The 21,326-nt window shown below is 44.6% G+C and overlaps 2 protein-coding genes, 1 long non-coding RNA gene and 1 pseudogene across 5 annotated transcripts; all 4 read left to right on the forward strand.

Annotated features, from left to right (window-relative positions):
* The first annotated feature begins 1,303 nt into the window (after positions 1-1,303).
* On the forward strand, positions 1,304-2,230 carry LOC9272588 (uncharacterized). The gene is made up of 3 exons (XR_001546637.3): positions 1,304-1,640; positions 1,718-1,830; positions 1,913-2,230. It is a non-coding gene; the product is annotated as an uncharacterized lncRNA (long non-coding RNA).
* An 883-nt stretch (positions 2,231-3,113) lies between these two features.
* LOC136356808 (uncharacterized) lies at positions 3,114-4,257 on the forward strand (annotated as a pseudogene).
* A 2,595-nt stretch (positions 4,258-6,852) lies between these two features.
* LOC9267530 (uncharacterized) lies at positions 6,853-9,069 on the forward strand. 3 transcript variants are annotated; one of them, XR_001546561.3, is made up of 4 exons: positions 6,853-7,261; positions 7,377-7,482; positions 8,440-8,553; positions 8,768-9,069. XR_001546561.3 is itself a non-coding variant. In XM_066311235.1 (4 exons), the coding sequence occupies exons 1-3, from the start codon at positions 7,007-7,009 to the stop codon at positions 8,477-8,479; spliced, it is 429 nt and encodes a 142-aa protein (XP_066167332.1). In that variant the 5' UTR covers positions 6,853-7,006; the 3' UTR covers positions 8,480-8,553; positions 8,768-9,069. The 3 variants fall into 3 exon arrangements, 2 of the variants coding, with proteins under 2 accessions (XP_066167332.1, XP_015642127.1); XM_066311235.1 differs by having other exon boundaries at positions 7,380-7,513; XM_015786641.3 differs by having other exon boundaries at positions 7,380-7,482.
* Positions 9,070-16,075: 7,006 nt separating this feature from the next.
* Positions 16,076-18,277, forward strand: LOC9269596 (F-box/FBD/LRR-repeat protein At1g13570). The gene is given in 4 exon segments (XM_015786623.3): positions 16,076-16,625; positions 16,627-17,253; positions 17,362-17,505; positions 17,595-18,277. Coding segments are annotated over 4 exon segments (1,629 nt in total). The 5' UTR covers positions 16,076-16,184; the 3' UTR covers positions 18,012-18,277.
* Positions 18,278-21,326: the final 3,049 nt, after the last annotated feature.

Consider the following 21,326-nt stretch of genomic DNA (forward strand, 5'->3'; position numbering starts at 1 on the left):
CCCATGTGTCATTCGCACCACAGCCAATTCTACTCTAAGCAAGCACTAAAATAATTAGTTTTGATTTGTTAAAAGAGGAAACAAAGAGAGAGAGAGAGAGTGCTTTGTAAACCACTTTTCACCATAATTCATACCCTACCTCACTACTTCTAGGAAGCATCTACATGGGCCCACTTATCATTCACATCATCTATGCACCTTAGTTAAAAACACTCCAATGATCAATCCTTTGTTTAAATCAAAGACAAAGAAAGAGAGAGGGAGTATAAATCAATTTTCACCCTAGAACCTAACCATACCTCTCCATTCTCCTAGGAAGTCACTAATGGGACCCCTTGGCACCCTCTCATTCTAGCATAGATAAAGTACAAACTGAAATTTAGCACTAAACACAGCCCTCACACCCAAAATCGTGTCTATGTCTAAGCTTGCCACCTAACCCCTCCCTTCCAACTCAACATCCATCACTTAGGGTGTGTTTGGTTCATGGTCAAGATAGGATAGGATATGGCCATCCATGTTTTAAGGGATATGGTGGTCCAGTTTTTTGTTTGGTTAGGTGGATATGGCCATCCATTTCCTTGTTTGGTTGGGTGGATGAGAATGGATTGAATGAAAACAACAACATATTAATTAATAATAAAATATGTTAATTATCATTAATATAGCCATAATTTATACTAATTAATAATAAAATAGAGTAACTATATCTAATCAACACTAATTTTGACAAGTTAATTACTAATTAACAATAATATACTTTAATTATTGCTAATCAAGAACTAATGATCAAGATTAGCAAAGGTGGATATCCTCATCCGGCCAATTTGGCCGGATACACTCATCCAGCATCTTCGTGGAATATTCCCTCTCCGGACCGCCCTATCCACCCTTGCCCACCAACCAAATACACTCAAAAACTGAATCGCCATCTCCCATCCAGGGATATCCCTCCAACCAAACACATCCTTAGAGTGCCACTTCACCACAGTGATTTTTATCTATCCCTCATCGTGTTCCACTAGGCAAAACACCAAGAACTTCCTCGGAGAAACCCAGAACACCCTTCTCAACAGGGGCGGATCCAACGTGGGTGTAGGGGGACTCGAATCCCCCTACACCCACAAGACCCATGGATACCCCCGAAGCACCCCCTTTATTTTTTTTCACTATAAATGATAAACTAAAAGTCTCTAGATGGCTGGAGGTTAAAGAAACTGTGTAATTGAGCCCCCAAATTTTTTGTTGCTTGATCCGCCCCTGCTTCTCAATTTTTAACCCGGACATGTTTGATCCATTCCTTGATTTCTCTAGTGAGCTTCGCCGCATTTCATCCATGAGAACGTGATCTACTACCTCTGCCTGATACATCCGTGTCTTTGAAATCTCATTTCGCACAGGTCGAACACCCTGCGTCGAGCTCGTCGTCGCTCCCGACGTCCAGAGCGCCGCCTTGCGTCGCATCGCCGTTCCCGTCCATCCGGTGGATCTCTGGCCGAGCCACTGCGCCAACGACGTCGCCTAGGTCCAGGGAGAAAGACGCCCAGGAAGATCGAAGCCAATACACCGCCGTTGAGGAGATCGAACTCTTCTTCCACAAGTCCGGCCGCCGGATATCGTCGTCGAATCCTTGCATCCGAGTGAGTTTCGGCGCATTTCCTCGCTCGTGTAGCATCCTTAGGTTGTCTTTGAGCCGTTCCACTACTCTTCTTGGCAGGCCGAAGCATGGGGAGTGGTCGTCGCCGTCGCTCTGCCATTCTTTGCCGCCACCGGAGTACTTCTAAGGTCGCCATCACCGTCCATCCATCACCGACCCACAGGCGATATTCCGTAAGTCTCCAGGAGCATCGTAATCACACATGCATGCACCTTAACGCACAAATCCTCACTAGAAATTGTCATGCAAACGCAGACTAGTGGTCACCGCCGCTCGCGCTGCCTCCGGCCATCTCCGGCGACAAGACGAACATCGTCGGGTGCGCAAGAGCCTGGCGCACTTTTCTCCTTTTGGGTGCGACGTCGGACTCGCCGCCGTTCGCCGCCGATGTCGACGTCAAGCCCGCCGGCCGGTGAAGCTTGTTAGAGTATATGGTAGTCAGGGATATATTAGGATAGGATTGATTTGTGTGAACTCCTTCCATATATGTAATCCTTTCTTATCTCATTCCCATGTACTCCTATATATACCGGTCCCCTAAAGCTCAATATAAGTGTGTTAATATTCACAGTATTCCTCTTCCTATACTATCCAACATGGTATCAGAGATCAGAGCGGGCGACCTAGAGCCGCCCCTCTCACGCTTCCGCCGCCGCTGCCCCCGGAAGTAACGATCTCCCGGGGGCGGCCACCCGTTTTTTTTTCGTCTTCGCGTCAGATCGATCTGGTTCAGTTCCCAGATTGGTCGCTGTTGTGTCGTCCTGGAGAGATCAATCTCCGGGCGTTCATCGTCGTTGTCATGAGAGGATCGATCTCGATCTTCTTGGACGACATGTCGTTCGTCTGCATCGTCGTTTGTCGCCGAGACGGATCGATCTCGATCTCCTCGGCGGCCGCGTTCTTTGTCGTGTCGTTGTTATCGACACGAGTCAAGCAGCAGCAGTTAGCACTCGCCGCTGATCTGGTCGCGCCGTTCCTCGTCGTCCTCTACCCCCGTCTCCTGCCGCCCGGACTGGTTCCGTCCTCGTCGCCACTCGTCTTCCCCGTCGCCGCTCGTCTTCCTCGTCGCCGGCCGACCACCGCGCCTCCGCCTGGATCCCTCCGCCGCACCGTCTTCACCGACCGCCTCTCCACCGCCGCCACCCCTGCCCGGTTTTGGAGACCGGCTCCACGATGATGGGCGCCCACTGATCTGGCCGACGGGGCCCTGCCTCCTGCCGGCCTCGGCGCCCCGCACCCTCCACTGGCCGGTCGCCGCATGTTGACCTACGCTGGTCGCCGCCCGTTAACCTACGCCGGTCGTCGGCACCAGCTCGCCACCTGCTGCGCCAAGCCATCGGCCGGGCTCCCTCGCCGTCGCCAGCCTCCAACTCCCGTCTCTCTCTCTGTGGACTGTGCTGCTTCTTTCTGTCAGGGAAGGAAAAAGGGGTGCGAGGTGGAGTTGGTCTGTGGACTTGGTCCATGGACCATGAGGTGACACGTTTTGGACTGCCAATGTGTTACTGTTGCTGTTGTCCATCGGCGTCTGCTTGTATTTTTTTCCCGTTGAACGGGTTTGCATCGCCCACTGCCTCGTCGACATATGCGCGTCTCCAACATCGGTATCGACTCTGCTTCGACTTCATCGTTCCGCCTCGCGCATCTTCGGCTTGATCACCCGTTCAAGCGCCCGGCTACAACGACTTCTGCAACCAATCTTCATCGAGCACGCGTCTACGCCATCAAGCTCTGGGTCGCCGTTGCGTCGCCCCCTTGGGCCGCAGTGCCGTTGCCCATGGTCCCTATCCACTGGCTGTTGCAATGCTGAGAGGCGCCCTTCTCAGCGTGGCCTTACATCGGTGGAGTTCCCGCCGCTGCATCGACATGGAGTTGCACCTGTGTTGTCCTCTCGGACCACAGCCTCGCCGCTTTCGTCGTCTTCATCGCCGTTCGCGTATTGACAACCTCGTCGTCCGCACTGGTCATCGTCAGCCGCTGAGGGTCTTCTTCGTCTACTTCGAGCATCGCCGCCGCATCTCCAAGTTGCCACTGTCGCTGCTCTAGGCCAGTGGTCCAGCTACATATACATGGCTACTGACGTCGCCGTCCAGGCCGTTGGTCCCGCTACTTCTACTTCGTCTAACATGATTCATCGCCAGCGTCGCCGTATCTTCCTCGACTACGCTTCGCTCTTCTCCGACAACTACGTGCTGCTCCGGCAATTCTTCCTCTACGCCGTTCTCGCGCCGTGACCGTCCCGGAGGCCTTCTCTGCTAGTCTTCTCCGACATTGGTGTATGATTAATGGTGGTCCCCTACCTCGCCCGCGCGGTATTGGCAACACCGTTGCGCGCGTTCGTCCCGAGTTGTCCCCGAGTCTGGCAAACCCGGCGAGACGTCTCGTCCTTCATGGTTCGACTACATCAGCTCTTCGGCGTCATCTTCCTCCACGATCGCCGCGATTGTGTCACCGTCTTCGTCTCTAGCGCGTCTTCACGCACCATTGGTTCACGACGCCCTCCTGTGCGTCCACGACCACTCTACGGCACCTCATGCGCTCCCTGCGGCTCAACTATCTCGACATCAGCTTCTTGACTTCGGCTACATCGACCACGGCTACTCTACGCACGGCTTCATCAACCACGGCTACTCTACGCACGGCTTCATCGACCACGGCTCTCTTGGCTCCTTCGCTTTGGCTACGTCGACTACGGCACAAAGGGCTATCATTCGTATTGAGCACTCTTGTCGGTTTTTTTCTCCCGTCCAAGTGTCCACGCTGCTCACGCTTGGACTGCAGGAGGATAATAGAATATATGGTAGTTAGAGTTATATTGGGATAGGATTGATTTGTGTGGACTCCTTCCATATCTGTAATTCTTCCTTATCTCCTCCCCATGTACTCATATATATACCGGCCCCCTGAGGCTCAATACAAGTGTGTCTAATATTCGCAGTATTCCTCTTCCTATACTATCCAACAAAGCTATGCTGCAGCTGCTGTTTCCTCCTCTGCCGAGCCTATGACAGGTGGTCCCCACTTCATTAAGCATTAAGGACTGTGTTTAGAAATAGATCAAAGCATATGGGGTTCTATTTGTAAATAACTAGAGCATGACATGTGGGACCTGAACCTAATTATAAATACATAAAACTTTGAGCAGTCTTAATGAAGATTCAATTAAAACGTGCTAGGGACCTCGGGACCTATTCCTAGAACCACTAGGGACCTTTCTGCAAAATATCTCTCACTGACCAGTGGGCCCTATGTGTTTAAAATCTGGACAATATAAGAAAAATGCCTTGGTGAATATCTAATCAACAGAAAATTAGGTTAACTTGTAAATTGCATATAAAATTCATTTTAGCTCCAATCTGGATGAACTAAATTTCTGTAGAATCACCAAGTATGAACCTTAATATGGAAACATAAAACTTGGCACTTGCAGTAGAAGAAATAGCTCTAATAATTCACATAAGAAATAATGAACTTAGAGCAATCTCCAACTTAGAAAATTCATATAAAATTTATCTTAACTTAATTTGGAGTGAACCAAATTCCAGTGTGCTAAAAAAATCATACACTTGATTTACATGAACTAAAACTTATACTTTCTGTATTAAAATCATCACCAACTATTTAATTGGTAAAATAACTAGTGTAGTGTAAACTAGAAAGTATAAAACCCATAGGTGATTTATTACAACTCCAAATGAGGTGATTCCAGTTCTGTTAGATTGGCAAAAATCATGCACTTAGTTTTTATGAAATAAAATATGGCACATACAGTACCCAAAACATATCTAAAATTCGAAATAACTAATAAAGACTATAGCATATGATCTAGCTTGTAAAATTCATAATAAAATCATGCTAACTTTAAAAATTGTGAAACCAACTTTGTTGAACTGCTGTGAGCATCCCCTTCACTGCAGCAAACCAACATTTCACAAAACTTAGACCTAAAATGCACCAAAGGACTATTAGAGGTTAATTAATCTAGAGCTAGTATTAAACTTTGAAAATTAATAACTCTCAAATGCAAAGTAATAAAATATAAATTATTTCACCTAAATTCATCTTGGACCAGTACCTAACCACACTAGTAAACTCATGCATTTTAGATCATTTTGGATTTTTACATGTTTTGGCATTTATCGTTACTGTTATTTATTTTAGATGGCGAAATCGATACCGGTAATAGAGATGGATTATATCTAATTTCAGTGAGGTCATATATCAACCAAGGCAAGTGTTGCCTTTCCTTTGAACACATTGAATCCCATGTTTTCGGGCTAAATATTTTGATTGTAAATTTGCATGCGTATTTTCTAACTATCGGTACTTCCAAACTATAAATTGTAGTTGTCCCCTAAAAAGATGCATAACTCCCCTTTTGAAAATCACTTCCTTACTGTTTTGAACCTTAGGATTATTAGAGTACTTTGATTGTGCTCATATGACTATACTGTGCTTTTATAAAGTGCAAATGCTTAGCCTTGCTTAGTGATAAACAAAAAAAATATGGCTATGGTTCACTTCCTATACATTTTGCAACACACTTTTTGAACATTATGTTCAGAGGTGATTCTCTGATTATTTGTGAAATAAAATGAGATAAAATGTGATTTTAGACTTGAGTGGCAAATGGTATGCATATGGTAGTAGTTGCATACCGATAGGGGGAGTGTTCGCCTGAGTCGATTAAGAACCGAACATCATATCACCTATTATGTTTACTGTACATCCACATGTGCTCTTATGGGGGGCCTTAGCTGAGTAATCTATTTAGGACTAACCTTGCATTTTGGTAGGCCGGTGTGTATGAGTTAGTCGATAATTCCGAGGGATTAGTCGATGATTCAGAGGAGCTTCCTATTTACCCCTACGTGGTAGTTTAGGTGACTAACCGTGTCCAATACAACGGTATTGTCCCACATGGTGGGTTCCGTCGTGTCCGCCACCACGGCGTTAAGTTTAAGGCGTGGGCTCACCACTTAACGGTTCTAGACATATTTTCAAGTATGCCTAGGATGGAGGAACACGTATCGTGCTAGTGCAAGGCTAGATTCTAAGTAGTGTAAAGGCTTCGTTGTCACCTCTAGACCCACTCAATGTGTAGAGTGTGGTAGTACCGACGGGTATCAGACAAACTAGAGCGATTCACATCTTGTGGGTAAAGCTGTACAAACTCTGCAGATTTCTAAAAACTAATCGATTAGCCGTTGTCACGGTCATGAGCGACATGATGTGCCTCCACATCGCCATGGCTCATCCGCCGCCATCGCGTCGTTCACCACCGGTGGCGACGGCCTCCCCTCCCCCTCTCCACCGCCGACCTCCAGAGGCGGTCTACGAGGTGCTCTTTGCATGGGCACGGCGGAGATGGCTCCCTCCTCCCTCTTGGCGCTGCTGGTGGTGCGGGTGCGGGTGGCGACGGCTAGCGCGGGCGCGGTGACGGTGGGCGGGTGGAGAGGGCCTCCTCCGACGGCGACCGCAAGCCGGCCTCCGCGGGCTCCCCGCCTCCTAGCGCCGCCGCCGCCGCTTGCAGGGCACAAGATCCAGATCAAGAGCGCCAACATGAAGGAGGAGATGCGCCAGGAGGCCTTCGACATCGACCGCGTCGTAACGACTCGATTCCCCCCACCTCCCTCCTCTCAATTCCATTCTTCCTGATTCGGATTGCTCACGGTTTGGGGGGGTTGCGATTTGAAATGGTTTTTTGTTTTTCTTTGTTCAGTAGGCGTTCGAGAAGCACACCATGGAGAAGGACATCGTGGAGTACATTAAGGAGTTCGACAAGAACCACGGCCCTACCTGGCACTGCATTGTCGGCCACAACTTCGGTACTCCTCTCTCTTGCTGGAAATTGCTTTGGTACGACATCATGTCATGATTTATGTTCAGTCCTCTCGTGTTGATTGGGTTGGGTGTCCGCGGCACAATTTCATCTATTCTAGAGCTTATAGACTAACCGAATGATAGAAGTCAATATGTGTTTGGTCGATAATGATAGAAAAAGCCTTGTGAAATCTTCCTCGTATTTGCTGATGAAATTTGTGTTGGCTAATGTTAATTTCTGTACAACATAGTAGCTTCATGTACTCCTATGTATTAGTAGTAAGATATGTTTCTTTAATGATTTATCGACTGATTACCCTTTTCTGGTTTGAGAACCCAATCTGGAAACTACCATTAGTTGTACTGGTTTATATCTATATATTACTTACTGACAAGCATAAACACTTTTATCACTAGTTATTTGATGGCTATACTGTATTACCGTTTATGGTTTCTGCTATGCACAAAATGAGAGTATGGAATACTTGCCTATAACAGTGCAAAACAGTTGACTCAGGCCACAGAAGAGGAAGAATTTTACTCCTTACTTTCTTGAGTTTCTAGCATCGCATGTAAAGTCAGGACACATATTGGGGCTAAATTGCAGCTCTGGCAGTTGGCATAGTGGTCATATTTGTTGCTACCAGTTTACTATATTATGGTGGAATTTGATAATATTTGTGGTCAAAATCAGCTTGACCATGTATGCCCTCATCCTTGAAGTGATTTAGTATGTATTGCCTGTACTCTGCGGCAATGAACAATGAACATCTAGGGTTAAAATGGATCATGTTGTAAGTAGTGGTTTATACAATATGTGTTGGATATTTATGTTTCTGAAAATGTATTGTAGAGCGTTTTGTGTCAAATTAGTAAAAGTTCATCCTCAATAAACTAAAATGATTATAACACATTGCAAAGCTTGCCTCGATCGCTATACATCAGTTCATTTTGGCCTGCAGGCTGCAGGGCCATGGATATCAGGCCTCCAGGACCTGGTGAACAAAGAGATTGGCTCTAGGAGCAAAAAGGCCTGCAAATACTTAGTCTCCCTCTCCCACCGTACAAGCTGAAAGGTCACTATTCTATATTGTCTATCCATAGCAATACTGTACTTTACTGATTTGCTGGTTTTCACCTTGCTTACAGAAGATATGCTATAGGTAGCAAGCAAGACAGTTTCCATTTTATATAGTCTTATCTCAGTAACTTGTTGAACTATTTATTTTTAAGAAACAGCTGGCTACTTGACCGTTGATAATTAATGAGCTTATGTGATCATCTATGCAGGTCTGTTTCTTGGCAAAAGATATGCAAGAAGTAAATGAGAAGAAGAGGCAACAACCTTGTCCTCCCACCAGTAGATGAATTTGGCTGGATTTGGCTGTTAACTGGGTTGTAAATTTTGTGTTGTATTGGATGTTTGTTGGGTTGTGTTGGATGCTAATTGGGCTGTAACATTTGTGCTATATGGGTTGTTATTGTGTTTGATTGTTGGGCCTATATGGGCTTAGCCCACTTATTAATTGATACTAATATAAATGAATATAATATGACGGGCTGAAAATGGTGTTGTATAATGTTTAGGCTTATATGGGCTTTTGCAATGGACTTGGCCTATTTATTATTTGATATTAAAGCAAATGGATATAATAGAATTGGGCTGAAAATATGCTATATCATAGATGGGCCAGGCTAAAATCTTGTCAGGCTTGCCATTGGGCTAAGCCCATAAATAGGGTGCTCAATACATGGATTTTAATGGGCCATCAGATATTTTATGATGTTTTTTAGGCTAGATAATGACGAATATGAGCGTCACAAAGTTATGACGATAGAAGGATCGTCACTAGATTAATGACGAAAAAAATAAGGTTTCATCATACAATGCCATTAGAGACGCATGATAGGTGACGAATGAATTTTTGTCATGCGAGCGTCACAGATTACGAAACGTGACGAAAATTTCAATGTTTGTGACGTAAATGAATCGTCATCTATCATAAGATCTTTTGTAGTGATGATGTGCTATGGGTATAATCTTGTGATTTCTAAATGCTTTTGGAACTAAATGTTTTGAGATGATGATGAGATTGGTATCCCTTCTTTCTATATAGTTAAGACCCAAAGCTGATTTGTGGTTAAGCCACGTCACCTGTAAAATCTCAGCTATTCAATCTAATCTGCGATCTAATCTGGGCGCTCGATCTTCTCCTTTCTCAGCCGCCGCCAGATGCGCGCTCCTTCTCCGCCCCGCATGCGCCCACGCGAGCTGCACTGTGGGCCCGCCGCAGATGCGGATTCCCCTCGCCCACCGCGCTCGCTTCTCCTCCGCCCCGTGCGTGCGCGCGAGATGCGGTGTGGTCGATTCCCCTCCCCCGGCGGCTGCTTCCCCAGCACGTGCGGGCCCACCAGCCGGCTTGCTCGCTTCTCCTCCCCGTGTCGCATTGCCTCCGCCGTCCCCCACGCGCCAGCCACACCGCAGCGCTACGCCCCTGTAGCCCTAGCCTGGCACGGCTGCAGGTATCGCGCGTTTGAAGAGCCCTAGCACCATGTCGGCTTCAAACGCCCCCTCCCTCATCCTCTTTAGCATTAGAGACAATATTCACTTCCTCCCTTAATCACCCGCATTTACAATAAAAACCGCCAAATTAATTGGGTGAGGAGGCGCAGTGGTTAATACAAGTCATGTGCTCTACTCCCTGCAACAATTTTACTCAAGATCGTCGTATCGCCTACTCATGGCCCTGTATAAAACGGCCGGCCTCTCCAGTTCTACATCCGTCATGGTCTCTCTTTGAATTCCTCTCCTCTCATATTCACAACAGGCAAGTTAAATCTGGCTCTCAGAACCATAAACAGATATTAGGATCATGCGAGTGTGAGAATGTCTTGTTGTTTATTCTTCGCAGTTGCATATGTTGAGGCTGCTATGATAATTTTCTTCTTCTTGATGCAGCGTTCACATTGGGAATTTGGGTTACCATACCATATCCTGCACATTGCTTCTTCTTCACTATCAAGGTTGGTCCACTCCCACTGTGTTTCTTCCGTTACTTCTGCATCACCTTTTTGCTTACATACATATATATTATATTGCTGAAAATAGTTAACCCCCAATTTTTATTGATCCAATAATGGTTAATGGTTTATGGATATGTATTTGGGCTATGTGCGAAGGGAATGAATTCAGGTATGTATATGATAGTTTCAGAGATTTGATGGTTACGACTTAGGAGCATGGTGAAATCTGAATCACTATTTTTGTTTCTAAACAAGCTGCTCTAGGTTTGTTGACCCCCTATTCACAAGTTTGGATTGCTTAGTGCATATTGCAATTGCTGTCAGGCAATGCTAATTTCAGTTTGAAGTTTTGTTTATAACTAATGGCCAAGTAAAGTTGTTGGTTGCTGAATTTTCACACTAATCTTTAAGTTTTACATGGTAAGATAACATATACATGCTCATCTCTTTGTTTTGAATCATATTGAGTCAAATAAATCTTATGTTTTTGGTGCTTCCTGTTTCATGTGTGCAAGTCACTGAAACAGCTCTGAGAAATTAAAGTTTATGGTGGAACAAACATGATAAAGGTGAGCCTTTTTCTAAAATCATTGTTTGATGAAAACAAAACAACGAACACACAGAAAATAGGGAAACCCTGTATTTTATTAATCATGATTCATGTTAACATGAATGTTTACAAATACATGAGGGCTCCCGCAGGAGTTCGCCTTTTGCCTTCGCGAGGAATGCTTAATGGAAATGTATGCTGACTAGAGATTGTGTGTAGTCCGCTGATTCCCGGCGCCTAGTAATGAGACTACCGGTTAATTACATCCACAGGAGCGAGCCTATGGAACACCTCCGATTAAGCTGCGCTTTATGATCGTCATCTTCAAAGTTGTTTGCTCGCCGAAGGTTGAGGTTGGTGTAGACTTAATGTTGAATATAGTGAATGTGGAACGGGTGGCTTTGTTTCGCCAAAACCCGGTCACAGTATACTACCATCACGTCGGTGTGCGGAGGGAATTTGGTGAAGGGGTGACCTTTGCCTCGTCGGTGCCCAGTCATGTACCCCGACCTTCATCAAACATGGATTTTGTGGTTGCTTTGCCTCGTCGGTGCCAAGCAACGGTGTATCCGGTTCCCGTCCATTTTAGACGTGTTAATAATGTAGTGACCTGACCTTGTCGGCACTCAGCCATGGTTTCGTCTAGCCTCATCGGTCATAGACAAATGAAATGAGTGAATGGCTATAGCTTTGTTAGCTTTGGCCAATATGTCGTCCGGCCTCATCGGTCTCGGACATAGCATAAATAATGATAAATCGGCCATTTCATCTCGTCAACATTCGGCCATGATGTCGACGTGTGTTTTAAATCTGCATGCCCCGCCCTCCTGGCTAGCATTGTTTTTGTTGTCTTCAAGAATTTTGAGAGTCACCCCCATCCATCTGATAGAATTTAGAGAGAGAAGAAATTGCTCTCGTACATGACATGCACGAGGCAAATCTATAACTCTTTCGGCATGAATATAAATATGTATAAATCATGGTTGGTCCGATGCCAATAATTAAGGCTCAAACTCATCCCAAGTTTATATAAATAAATATCCATATCCAATATTTGATATTGATAATTTAGACGGTCCAACCCTCATGAGGGTCAGGCTCGCCTTGTATTTATTTGCAGCTCATGTTAATCGCTTGACAAAGATGACGTGTGCGTGTGCATGCACGACATATTCATCAGTACTCCACTTTACTGTTTTACCGTCTCGACCGTGCAACTGCACAACGCTACGGTGTATATTTGCTCCCTCTAGGAGATGATGCCGGGCTATGCATAATATCTGCACAGCACTACGGCGTTGTTGTGTTATCTTGGATAAGCAGCTTGATGGAGAACGAGATCAGCTTGTTGCTGAAGACTCGCCGATAGAGATGCCATCAGCGCCAGCGATTACAGGTTGCTGATCCGCGATCACGCACCCTGTGTCATGCGCATGCATCTTCTTTCTAATCTCTCTGTGAATATATGTGGGTGCGGGTGTGTACCTCTAGGGCATATTGCTGCTTAATGGCGCAGCGCTTGCGCCCTGTGTTCCTCTCCTTCTCCTTCACGAGGGACGGAGTCGGTGCCTTTTATAGGCAGAGCTAACGATGGATGGATCAGGCTGAGACTCTCAACCGCGTCCGCAAATCTTGGGCTAATCACGCTTAAATATTTGATCTCCTCCGGATAATGGACATGCTTAACAAACATGGTACTTAATTAGCAAGCAAATAATGCGCTGATGACAGTGGCCCTGGACATCATTTGCATGCCTTGGCTGTGCTTGCCGATAATCTAGATATAATCGTCATTAATCTGACGTGATTATCAAAAGCAACCAACCAACCATATGGCTAGCACTAGTCAATTTTCTCCCCCATATAATCTTTGATAGCTCATACTTTTCATATGATATATCCTATTCAAAATCCGTTTGTACTTATGGTCTCTACTCAAAATATAGAACAAAACGAGTCCAATATTGATTATATTTGGATGTCGTGCGATATTTGAATTTTTCTGGACCCATACATCATATAGACACGCCTCACATGTATTCAGTAAAATTGGGCTGCGAATAATATTCTCATATAAAATTAATGCCCAATAATTTATTATTTCTTCTATGAATTTTTAGCACAAAAATTCATCAAACAATCATATTAGCATTTCATGAACGATATGACAAAACCAATTTCTAGGGGTCTAAGATGTGTCCGGAATTTGTCCTTCAAAATTGTTTGTACTTTTCTGTGGGCATGATTTTATAGGACTTAGAGTTGTTTGGTCTGATCAAATTCCTTGGCGCACATTTCAGTAACTAAGTGTAATTTGTTATTACGTGCTTTACTCTAATTGTGTCCTAACAAAAAAACATGTAAGAGCATGAATGGCTAATTGTTTTTCAGTTGAAGGTGATGTATCTGTCAAAGAACAAAATGTCCTTCGGTGACCAACTAAATGTTAAAAATATGCTGGCCCTATCTCTCGAAGGTGCCTCATAGAGTTAGAGTGTGCATATGTGCCTTTATAGGGATAAGTGTGTGAGTGTGTATATGAGTTTGTATCTTTTTGTTGTTGTCCAATTTTTTTCTTGATCCTTTGACAACAAGATACATGTTTTAGGGACTGTTAGGTTTCACTGAATTAAAAGATCGGAATTTCACTTACCCCAAATCAAACACTGAATTTGAGGAGGCGTGCAGTAGACTCCAACCTAACCTGAAGCAGGAGAGAGGAATAGTAAGCAATAAGCGAGTGAACAAAATATGCACAAGGGTTTAACATTTCCCTTTATTAAGCAGAGATATTTAATTGTTGTTATAGATTACGAGTGTGTACGTACTGTTGAAACATTTGGTAGCGAGAGTATTTAAGTTTGCTATATCGATTCTCTCTTTTTCTCTCTACCTATGGAATTAGTTTATTTTACATGTAGCATATTATCTTCTCTTAAAACATCATCCATACGAATTTCATCCAAATTATTTTTACAAAATCCCACAGCAACGCGCGGGGTATTCATCTAGTATGTGATATGATTGACTTACTTTCCGTTGTGTTGTAAGGGAATGATGTCTATCTATTTATGTTGATATCATTCCATAATTAATATGCTTTACACATTGCTTAAATGCTTTGCTTAAATTACGTTGCAAATGGTTTGTGAATTTTACTTTATGCTGAAAATTGAAACCACATATAGTCTTCCTTTGACTTAGAGCTTTCATGTATGTAGGTTTGATAGTGCTCTTGCTAGTACATTAATTTGATTAATGTACTGAGCCTTGCCATATGTTGTTTAATTTATGTTTTGCAGGAATAGACTTAGTTAGATTTGAGTGATGCGGGTTTCGACTGCCTCTTCAAGGATTTGAACTTAATGGGATAAACCCCTAGTCGGTGTGCTTGAGGATTACGTAGTCAAGCTTCCGCTGTTCTAATATTTATATTTTGCCGATCGGCCTATCTATCTATTAAATAGATGTAATCTGAATTTTATTTGCTTTAGATGTATCTTGCTATGTATATTCATGCTTAAGATGAAAGTGTGAATCTAGTGCATATCCTGGAAACTAGATTCACATGAATATGAGTTAAGAATTTTTGAGATGTTGTAGATCTTTAGCCATTTTTGTCAAGTCTCCTGAATGTGTAACACATCTAGTCGCCGCCTTCGAGTGGTTTGACGGGCACATCTCAGGCTGAAGTTGACTGACAGGCTAAAGGCCCAGCAATGTCTCCAATATTCCTCTCTGGAGGCGTCGGATGTTTCATTATGCTTGTTTGATGACTTGAATTATTCATTGAATCTCTCAATTATAATGGAAGGTTCGGAGAGCCTACGACAGCCGGCGACAGGAGTAGGCGGATTGAGGTGACGACGGACCGGATGGCAGCATTGCGCCTCTCCGTTCCATCCTCCCCGAGACCGGACGAGGGTGAAGGCCGCGCGGATCTGGAGGGACGACGCGCTCTGCCTTTGTCGCCACCGCCGACTACTCGAACTCGCATGGTTTTTTTGGTAAATTTGCTACATGATACTCAAAGTTTGTGGTATTTAGTATAGGACACTGCGAAAACATGGTAATTAGTTGCTGGATACCGAACGGATTATTTATTACATTTAGTATAAATAGAGAGAGACACTTTCCAAAATTACGAGTTTGCCCATACGACAAGTTTCTTTTTAACCCAACCGGGTCCGGACCATGAAATTGAGAATGGACCGGATCGGGAGAGTGATAATGGTTTGGGTTTGGTTTGAACCAAACCTATTGACCTTACAAGTCGATAGACACATGGGCAAAATAGTACCTAGGTTTCTTTCTCTGCTTGCGCCAGATATAATAAAATAATACGTGCGATGTCCAGCAGCTAATCACCATGTTTTCGTAATGTCTTGCAGCTAATACGTGTTCTTTGGGTGTCATACAACAAATACTGCAAACTTGAAGTTTCTCGTAGCAAATTTTTACTTGAAGTTTCTCATAGCAAATTTTAACTTTTTTTCAATAGTAGGAAATATAACTATTCACAATAGATGATTGTGGTGATTTCGTCAATCCGAAAATACATCGGTCCAGTATCACGAAAGAGCTCATTGGGGGTGACGTGAGCATATGTGCATTCACGGGGCCGAGTGTGCGCATGTATGTGAGTGTTTACATTTATATTTTGTTTGTAAAAAAAAAGCCTTGACGATAAAATTGTGTACTTATAGTGGGTGCAGAGATCAAATGCTATGTTTACAACACTTCATTTATCGTTAGAAAAACAGACGAAAATATATGACATGAGCCAATCGCAGCCAGCTGGACTTCATGCAATACAATAGTATCATGTGATTAGAAAATTAAGCACAGGTTTACACCAGTGTAATATAGTACAATATAGTACAAGAAACGTTTTATTTTTGAGAATATAGAAACCGATAAACTCATCTGCTTCTTGGGCCTGCGACAAAAAATGCATGGTTCCGACATTTGGCCCAGCAACAGAAACAGACAATACACAAGAGAAGCAAAACGAAACCCTCGCTGCGCTGCTCACTCCCACCACAAGCGCCGCCTCCATCCACTCCACTCTCCTCTCCGCTCTCCGTCGCCGCCGCTGCCGGCCGGGGAGCTGCCTCGCTGCGGGCTGCGGCCATGGACTCGATGCAGACCAACATGCTGCATCTGATGGGCCTCGACGAGACCATGAAGATGGTGACCAAGAACGTCTTCTCCTCCCTCCCCGACGCACCCGTCTCCCTCCACGCGCCCCTCGCCTTCGCCGCCGCGGCGAGGCCGCCGCGCGACGGCGTCGACCGCACCGGCGCCCTCCCCGTCGGGATCCTCTGCGACATCCTCTCCCGCCTCCCCGCCAGGGACGCCGCGCTCACCTCCGCGCTCTCCACGCGCTGGCGCCGCCTCTGGCGCTCGGTGCCGCTCGTCCTCGCCGACGCCCACCTCAAGCACACCGGGCCCCCTCCGCCTCCCGTGTCCGAGATCGACCAGGTGGACGGCCTCGGCGGCGTCCTGCGCCGCGCCGTCGACGGCACGCGCGACGTCGCGTCCGCCGTGTCCAGGGCCCTCGCCGCGCACCCGGGGGCCCTTCCGCAGCGTCCACGTCACGTGCACCCGCATGGATGCGCACCACGCCGAGCTCGCGCTCTGGCTCCAGCTCCTCGCCGCCAAGGGCGTCCAGGAGCTCGTCTTGGTCCACCAGGCGTCCAAGCTCGACGCCGGCGTGCGCCTCCCGGCCACGCTCTTCAGGTGCAGCTCCCTCACCTGCCTCTACATCGGCTTCCTGAGGTTCCCGGACGTCGCCACCATCCAGCGCGCCGGCGCCTTCCCCCACCTCCGCGAGCTCGGCCTCTGCTCCCTCGTCATGGGTGTGCGGGACCTCGCCTTGCTGCTCGACAGATGCCCCGTCCTGGAGAACCTCGAGATCGTCGGCCACCGGGAGCTAGTGCGCCTCCGCGTCGCCAGCCATAGCCTGCGCTGCGTGGAGTTGTGCGAGTCCGTCGTGGAAGAGATCACCGTGGAGCATGCCGCGCGCCTCGAGAGGCTCATGTTCTGGGAAATTTGCGGGGTCGGTGGCGTCATCGACGAGGATGGTTGCTCCATCAACATGTGTACCAAGATCAAGATTGGCCATGCACCCAACCTGCGCTTCCTTGGATTCTTGGTGCCTGGAATGCATGAACTGAACATTGGCAACACCATCATCAAGGTGTGGGCCGCAGCATTTTTCATCTCGTTTGATTTTGTCCCAAATGAGTGAATCTTGATTGATCTTGGATTTCTCATCTCACTGAATTGCACAATTTTTCAACTGCAGGCCGGGACTAAGGTGAGCCCAAAAAACATGGTCCGCAGCGTCCGGGTGTTGGGAATTCAGGTGAAACTTTTTAACCACAATGAAGTCAAGATGTTGCCTATCTTCCTCAGATGTTTTCCCAACGTCGAGACACTCTACATTCAGGTAAATAGCTTCACCATGAATGATCCAATTTGTGTGACTGCCATCTGCCAAATATGTGTGCTCTGACTCCGAACCAATTTAATTTGCAGTGCGAGACCACTATCCACAAGCCCCCTGGCATGCTCAATCCCAAGTTCTTGCAGCAGACTGGCCCAATCGATTGCCTTCAGAAGCATATCAAGAAGGTGATCATCCGTGAATTCAGAGTACATAGGAGCGAGCTTGATTTCGTCAAGTTCATCGCTGAGCGTGGGCAGGTGCTGGAGAAGATTGTCATTGTGCTGGCACAATCGTATTCGTCTTCAGCTGATCGTCTGCATTCCAGCATGAGGACTTTCATGGCTTCTGTCAAATTGGCCAATGAAGACTGTAAGGTGATTGTGTGTGAGAGCCCGTTTCCTTCGGATGGTACAGCATGGTGCTTCCAGGGGGCATTCAACATGTCAAAGGACCCTTTCGACGTTTCACAGTGCTCCAATAGCGGCGCCTCATGCCGAGCTGCTTAGTTTTCTGTCACAGCATGTAGAAGCAATGCATTGCTTGTTTGTTGAAAATGTGCTTTTTTGATTGGAAAGAGCTCTAACTTCTAGCCTGAGTGACTTATGTTTTGAAGATATTTAGCTGTGTTATTTGTCATGCGAAAGCCTGAACCACTTGTTGATGAGTTTCAGTAATATTGCATTGCACTAGCCACTAGCTATGCTAAATAAGCACCTGGTAATGCTAATATTTCGCTTGCTTTTATGCTATTTTCATTGAGAATGTTCCTTGAGATAGATTGGCCCATCTGTCATCATATCTTATTGGTAATATTTTGCTTCCATCCATTTTCCTGTGCAATTTTTCAAGATTTGTTTTTTAATTTGCCTTACTACAATGATGCTTAGGATGCTAGCTGTACATCATTCACTGTTTGCTTTGATAATCCGAATCGTGCTGATATGCTTATTATGTTTTAGGCATGTGCCATTTTTGGTGGTTATATATTTTTTTGCTGTGATTTTTTTGTCGGAGTATATGTATGTTTGCACGGTGAAATGTTTCTCATGTAATATAGAGTGGTTGGCCAGAATGGGGGTTGGCATTTTGTTTTGCAATCCAAGGAGATATTATATACTAATTTACAGATGTTGCACACATTCTTATGAAAAGAGTTCATTTCATTGGCCTGTCTAAAGAAGAAAATAAACTGTTTCAAACAAAGTGAGTAGCAACATTAGCAATCCAGGTGGTAGTGCTCAAATGTTTTACTTGAACCATTTTAAGATTCTTTCTACGCTCAAAAGAACCGTGTACAATTATCATAAACTACCTTAGCCATTTGTTTTTCACATGAAGGAAAAAAAATGAACGAATGAAAAAAAGATGCTATGAGAACAGTAATCCAGGTTAGAACCATTAATAATTTACATTGGTACGGCATATTACCTATGGAATGCCTTAAAATTAGCATATATTTTTACGCCTCCCTTCTCAAATCCTGGATTCACCATTGACTAGCTCGGCTTGGCTTATTAGTACAACTAGATGATTCTCCGCGCTTTGCTGCGGAAATTAACTTTTAATATTTCTTAATAATCGAGCTAAAGTAAAAAATAACAAATAAAACTGGTTTGTCAAACTATGTTAAGAGAGAAATAAATTTAGTGGACAATTTATGAAATTGTAGATGAAATATGATATCCCATGCTTTGATTATATGGACGAATATATGTTAAGTATTATAAAAAGATGGATATATAGATGTTAAAAATATTGTGAAAAATAATGTGAAGGAAGATAATTGGATGTTGATTTGTAGAATTCAATTAATTATAGATGATGTTGCTTGCTTGCATAAGTTTTGTATGTAATTATTGCTAGTGGATGATGAGGTGGCATGTTTGCATGTTGAGCTTTAGAATTAGTGAGTTATAATTTTATAGTAAGATAGGATTAGGTAATACCCAACACTTTGCTGTGAAATTCATGGATAGATATATGTTAAATATTGTAGAAGTGATGAAAATTGAAATGTTGGGAAAATAACGTGAGGAAGATAATTTTATTGATATCTACAATGTAATATTGTACATGATGTGTTATGTTTGCATGGGATTTAAAATGTGCCAAAATAGTATTTGCTAATAGGTGATGATGTGGCATGTTTGCATGGGATTTAAAATGGACTAGAATAATAATAATTGCCAGTGGATGATGATGTGGCATGCTTGCATATTGAGTTTTAGCTTATAATAATTGTTAGTGGGTACCAACTATAAAGAAAGTATAAGAATAGAGATGAACGCTAGCTCAGCTTGGATCGCCTACCAGATTAATCTGGCTCGTTAAGCTCATGAGCCAACACAGCTAAACCATAAATCTGCAAATGCAATCTAAGTTCAAGTTTAGAAAATCAAACCAAATCACAAGTTTTAGGGTCTGCAAATACAATCAAATCAATTGTGAAATCATGATGATTTAATATGTGATGAACAAATTGTCAAAGGTACGTGTTTATTGAAAATACGGTAAATAGTGTTTTCGGTCGGTAAACAGTGCAGCTGGCACTGGACTGGGTGGCTAGTCAGACATGAGGTGTTGGTGCGGTTTGACCGGGTAGCCTGACAGTCAGACCGACAGACTCTGTATTGGAGTCGGTTTCGGGAGGTTTTCATGGATTTTCTAGATTGTTTCATGGATATGACTTCTAGATGATTTATATTTGTATGTGATACTATTGTGTGCTGATGTGAGTCAAGTTGGTGTGAACTTGTACTCAGATATGAAATTGTTTTGTTGTTCATGTGCAGGTGTTGCTTGAGGTCATGGGAGTATAGCCAGTGATGGATTGGAACTAGGCTTGGTAGAAGTTGAGGTCCAGACGGTTAAGGATATCATACGGAATGCTCAGGTTAGAGAACAATGCATGTGGAGGTGAAGGTTTTCATATGACATACACATGGTGTTGTGTGCGTATGTAAAGAGAAGTCAAATTTGAATTGAAGTGCAAGTTTGAAAAGATTTGATTGTGGAGTTGTATGGGGATGTTGTTTCCCTGGTTCGGTTGGTTTCCAATGTAATTAGGAGTCCTAGTTCTAGTTCGTTTCGTGGCTAGGGGCAACCATGTTGTGGGTATAAATAGAAGAGGGATTAAGGCTAGAAGGTACTGATTTTTTCGGAGAGAAAAGTTAGGGTTTGCTTCGAGGTTTCAATCCTAGCCCGTGAGTTGAGAAAGTAGTGCTTTTAGATGCATTTTGTAAATACATATTGATGCAATAAATTTGGTCTACTTTCAAGAGTTTTGTCGATATTTGTTTTTCTTAGTCCCGACGGTTTGACCAAAGGGGAGCGGTTTGACCAGTGGAAAGACGGCGGTCTGACCGACGGCTTGGAGATGGTTTGACCTTCGCAAGGCAATAGTTTGACTGATGCAACTTCATCAAATTAAGGATAACTTTTATTTCCCACTAAAAGTTTTGGTTTTGGTGTTTCTACCATTCACCTCCGTCTGGCAGGCTTGGTTTTTTTTGTGTTCGATCTTACATCAAGGAGTCATAGATTCCAATGTGCTTGCTCGTGCTCATGGCTCTTCCCCATAACTGAGCAGAGCGACGGCCAAAGGAGGGGATGGTGAACAACGGCCTAGGGCAGCGTCTAGGACCTAGCATAATGTAAGGGTTGGTTGGCTAGGGCTGGTGGCTGGCCGCTATATTGGCATGACACTGCCACAACCGTGCTGTCGGCTTGGGCGGTGGCGCTATTGGTCAAGGTGAGCATGAGACGAAGAGACTAAAAAGGAGTTAAGGGGAGGAGAGTACTATACCGACTATCACATGCCT

This window comes from Oryza sativa, chromosome 6 (assembly GCF_034140825.1).
Source record: "Oryza sativa Japonica Group chromosome 6, ASM3414082v1".
NCBI lineage: Eukaryota > Viridiplantae > Streptophyta > Magnoliopsida > Poales > Poaceae > Oryza > Oryza sativa.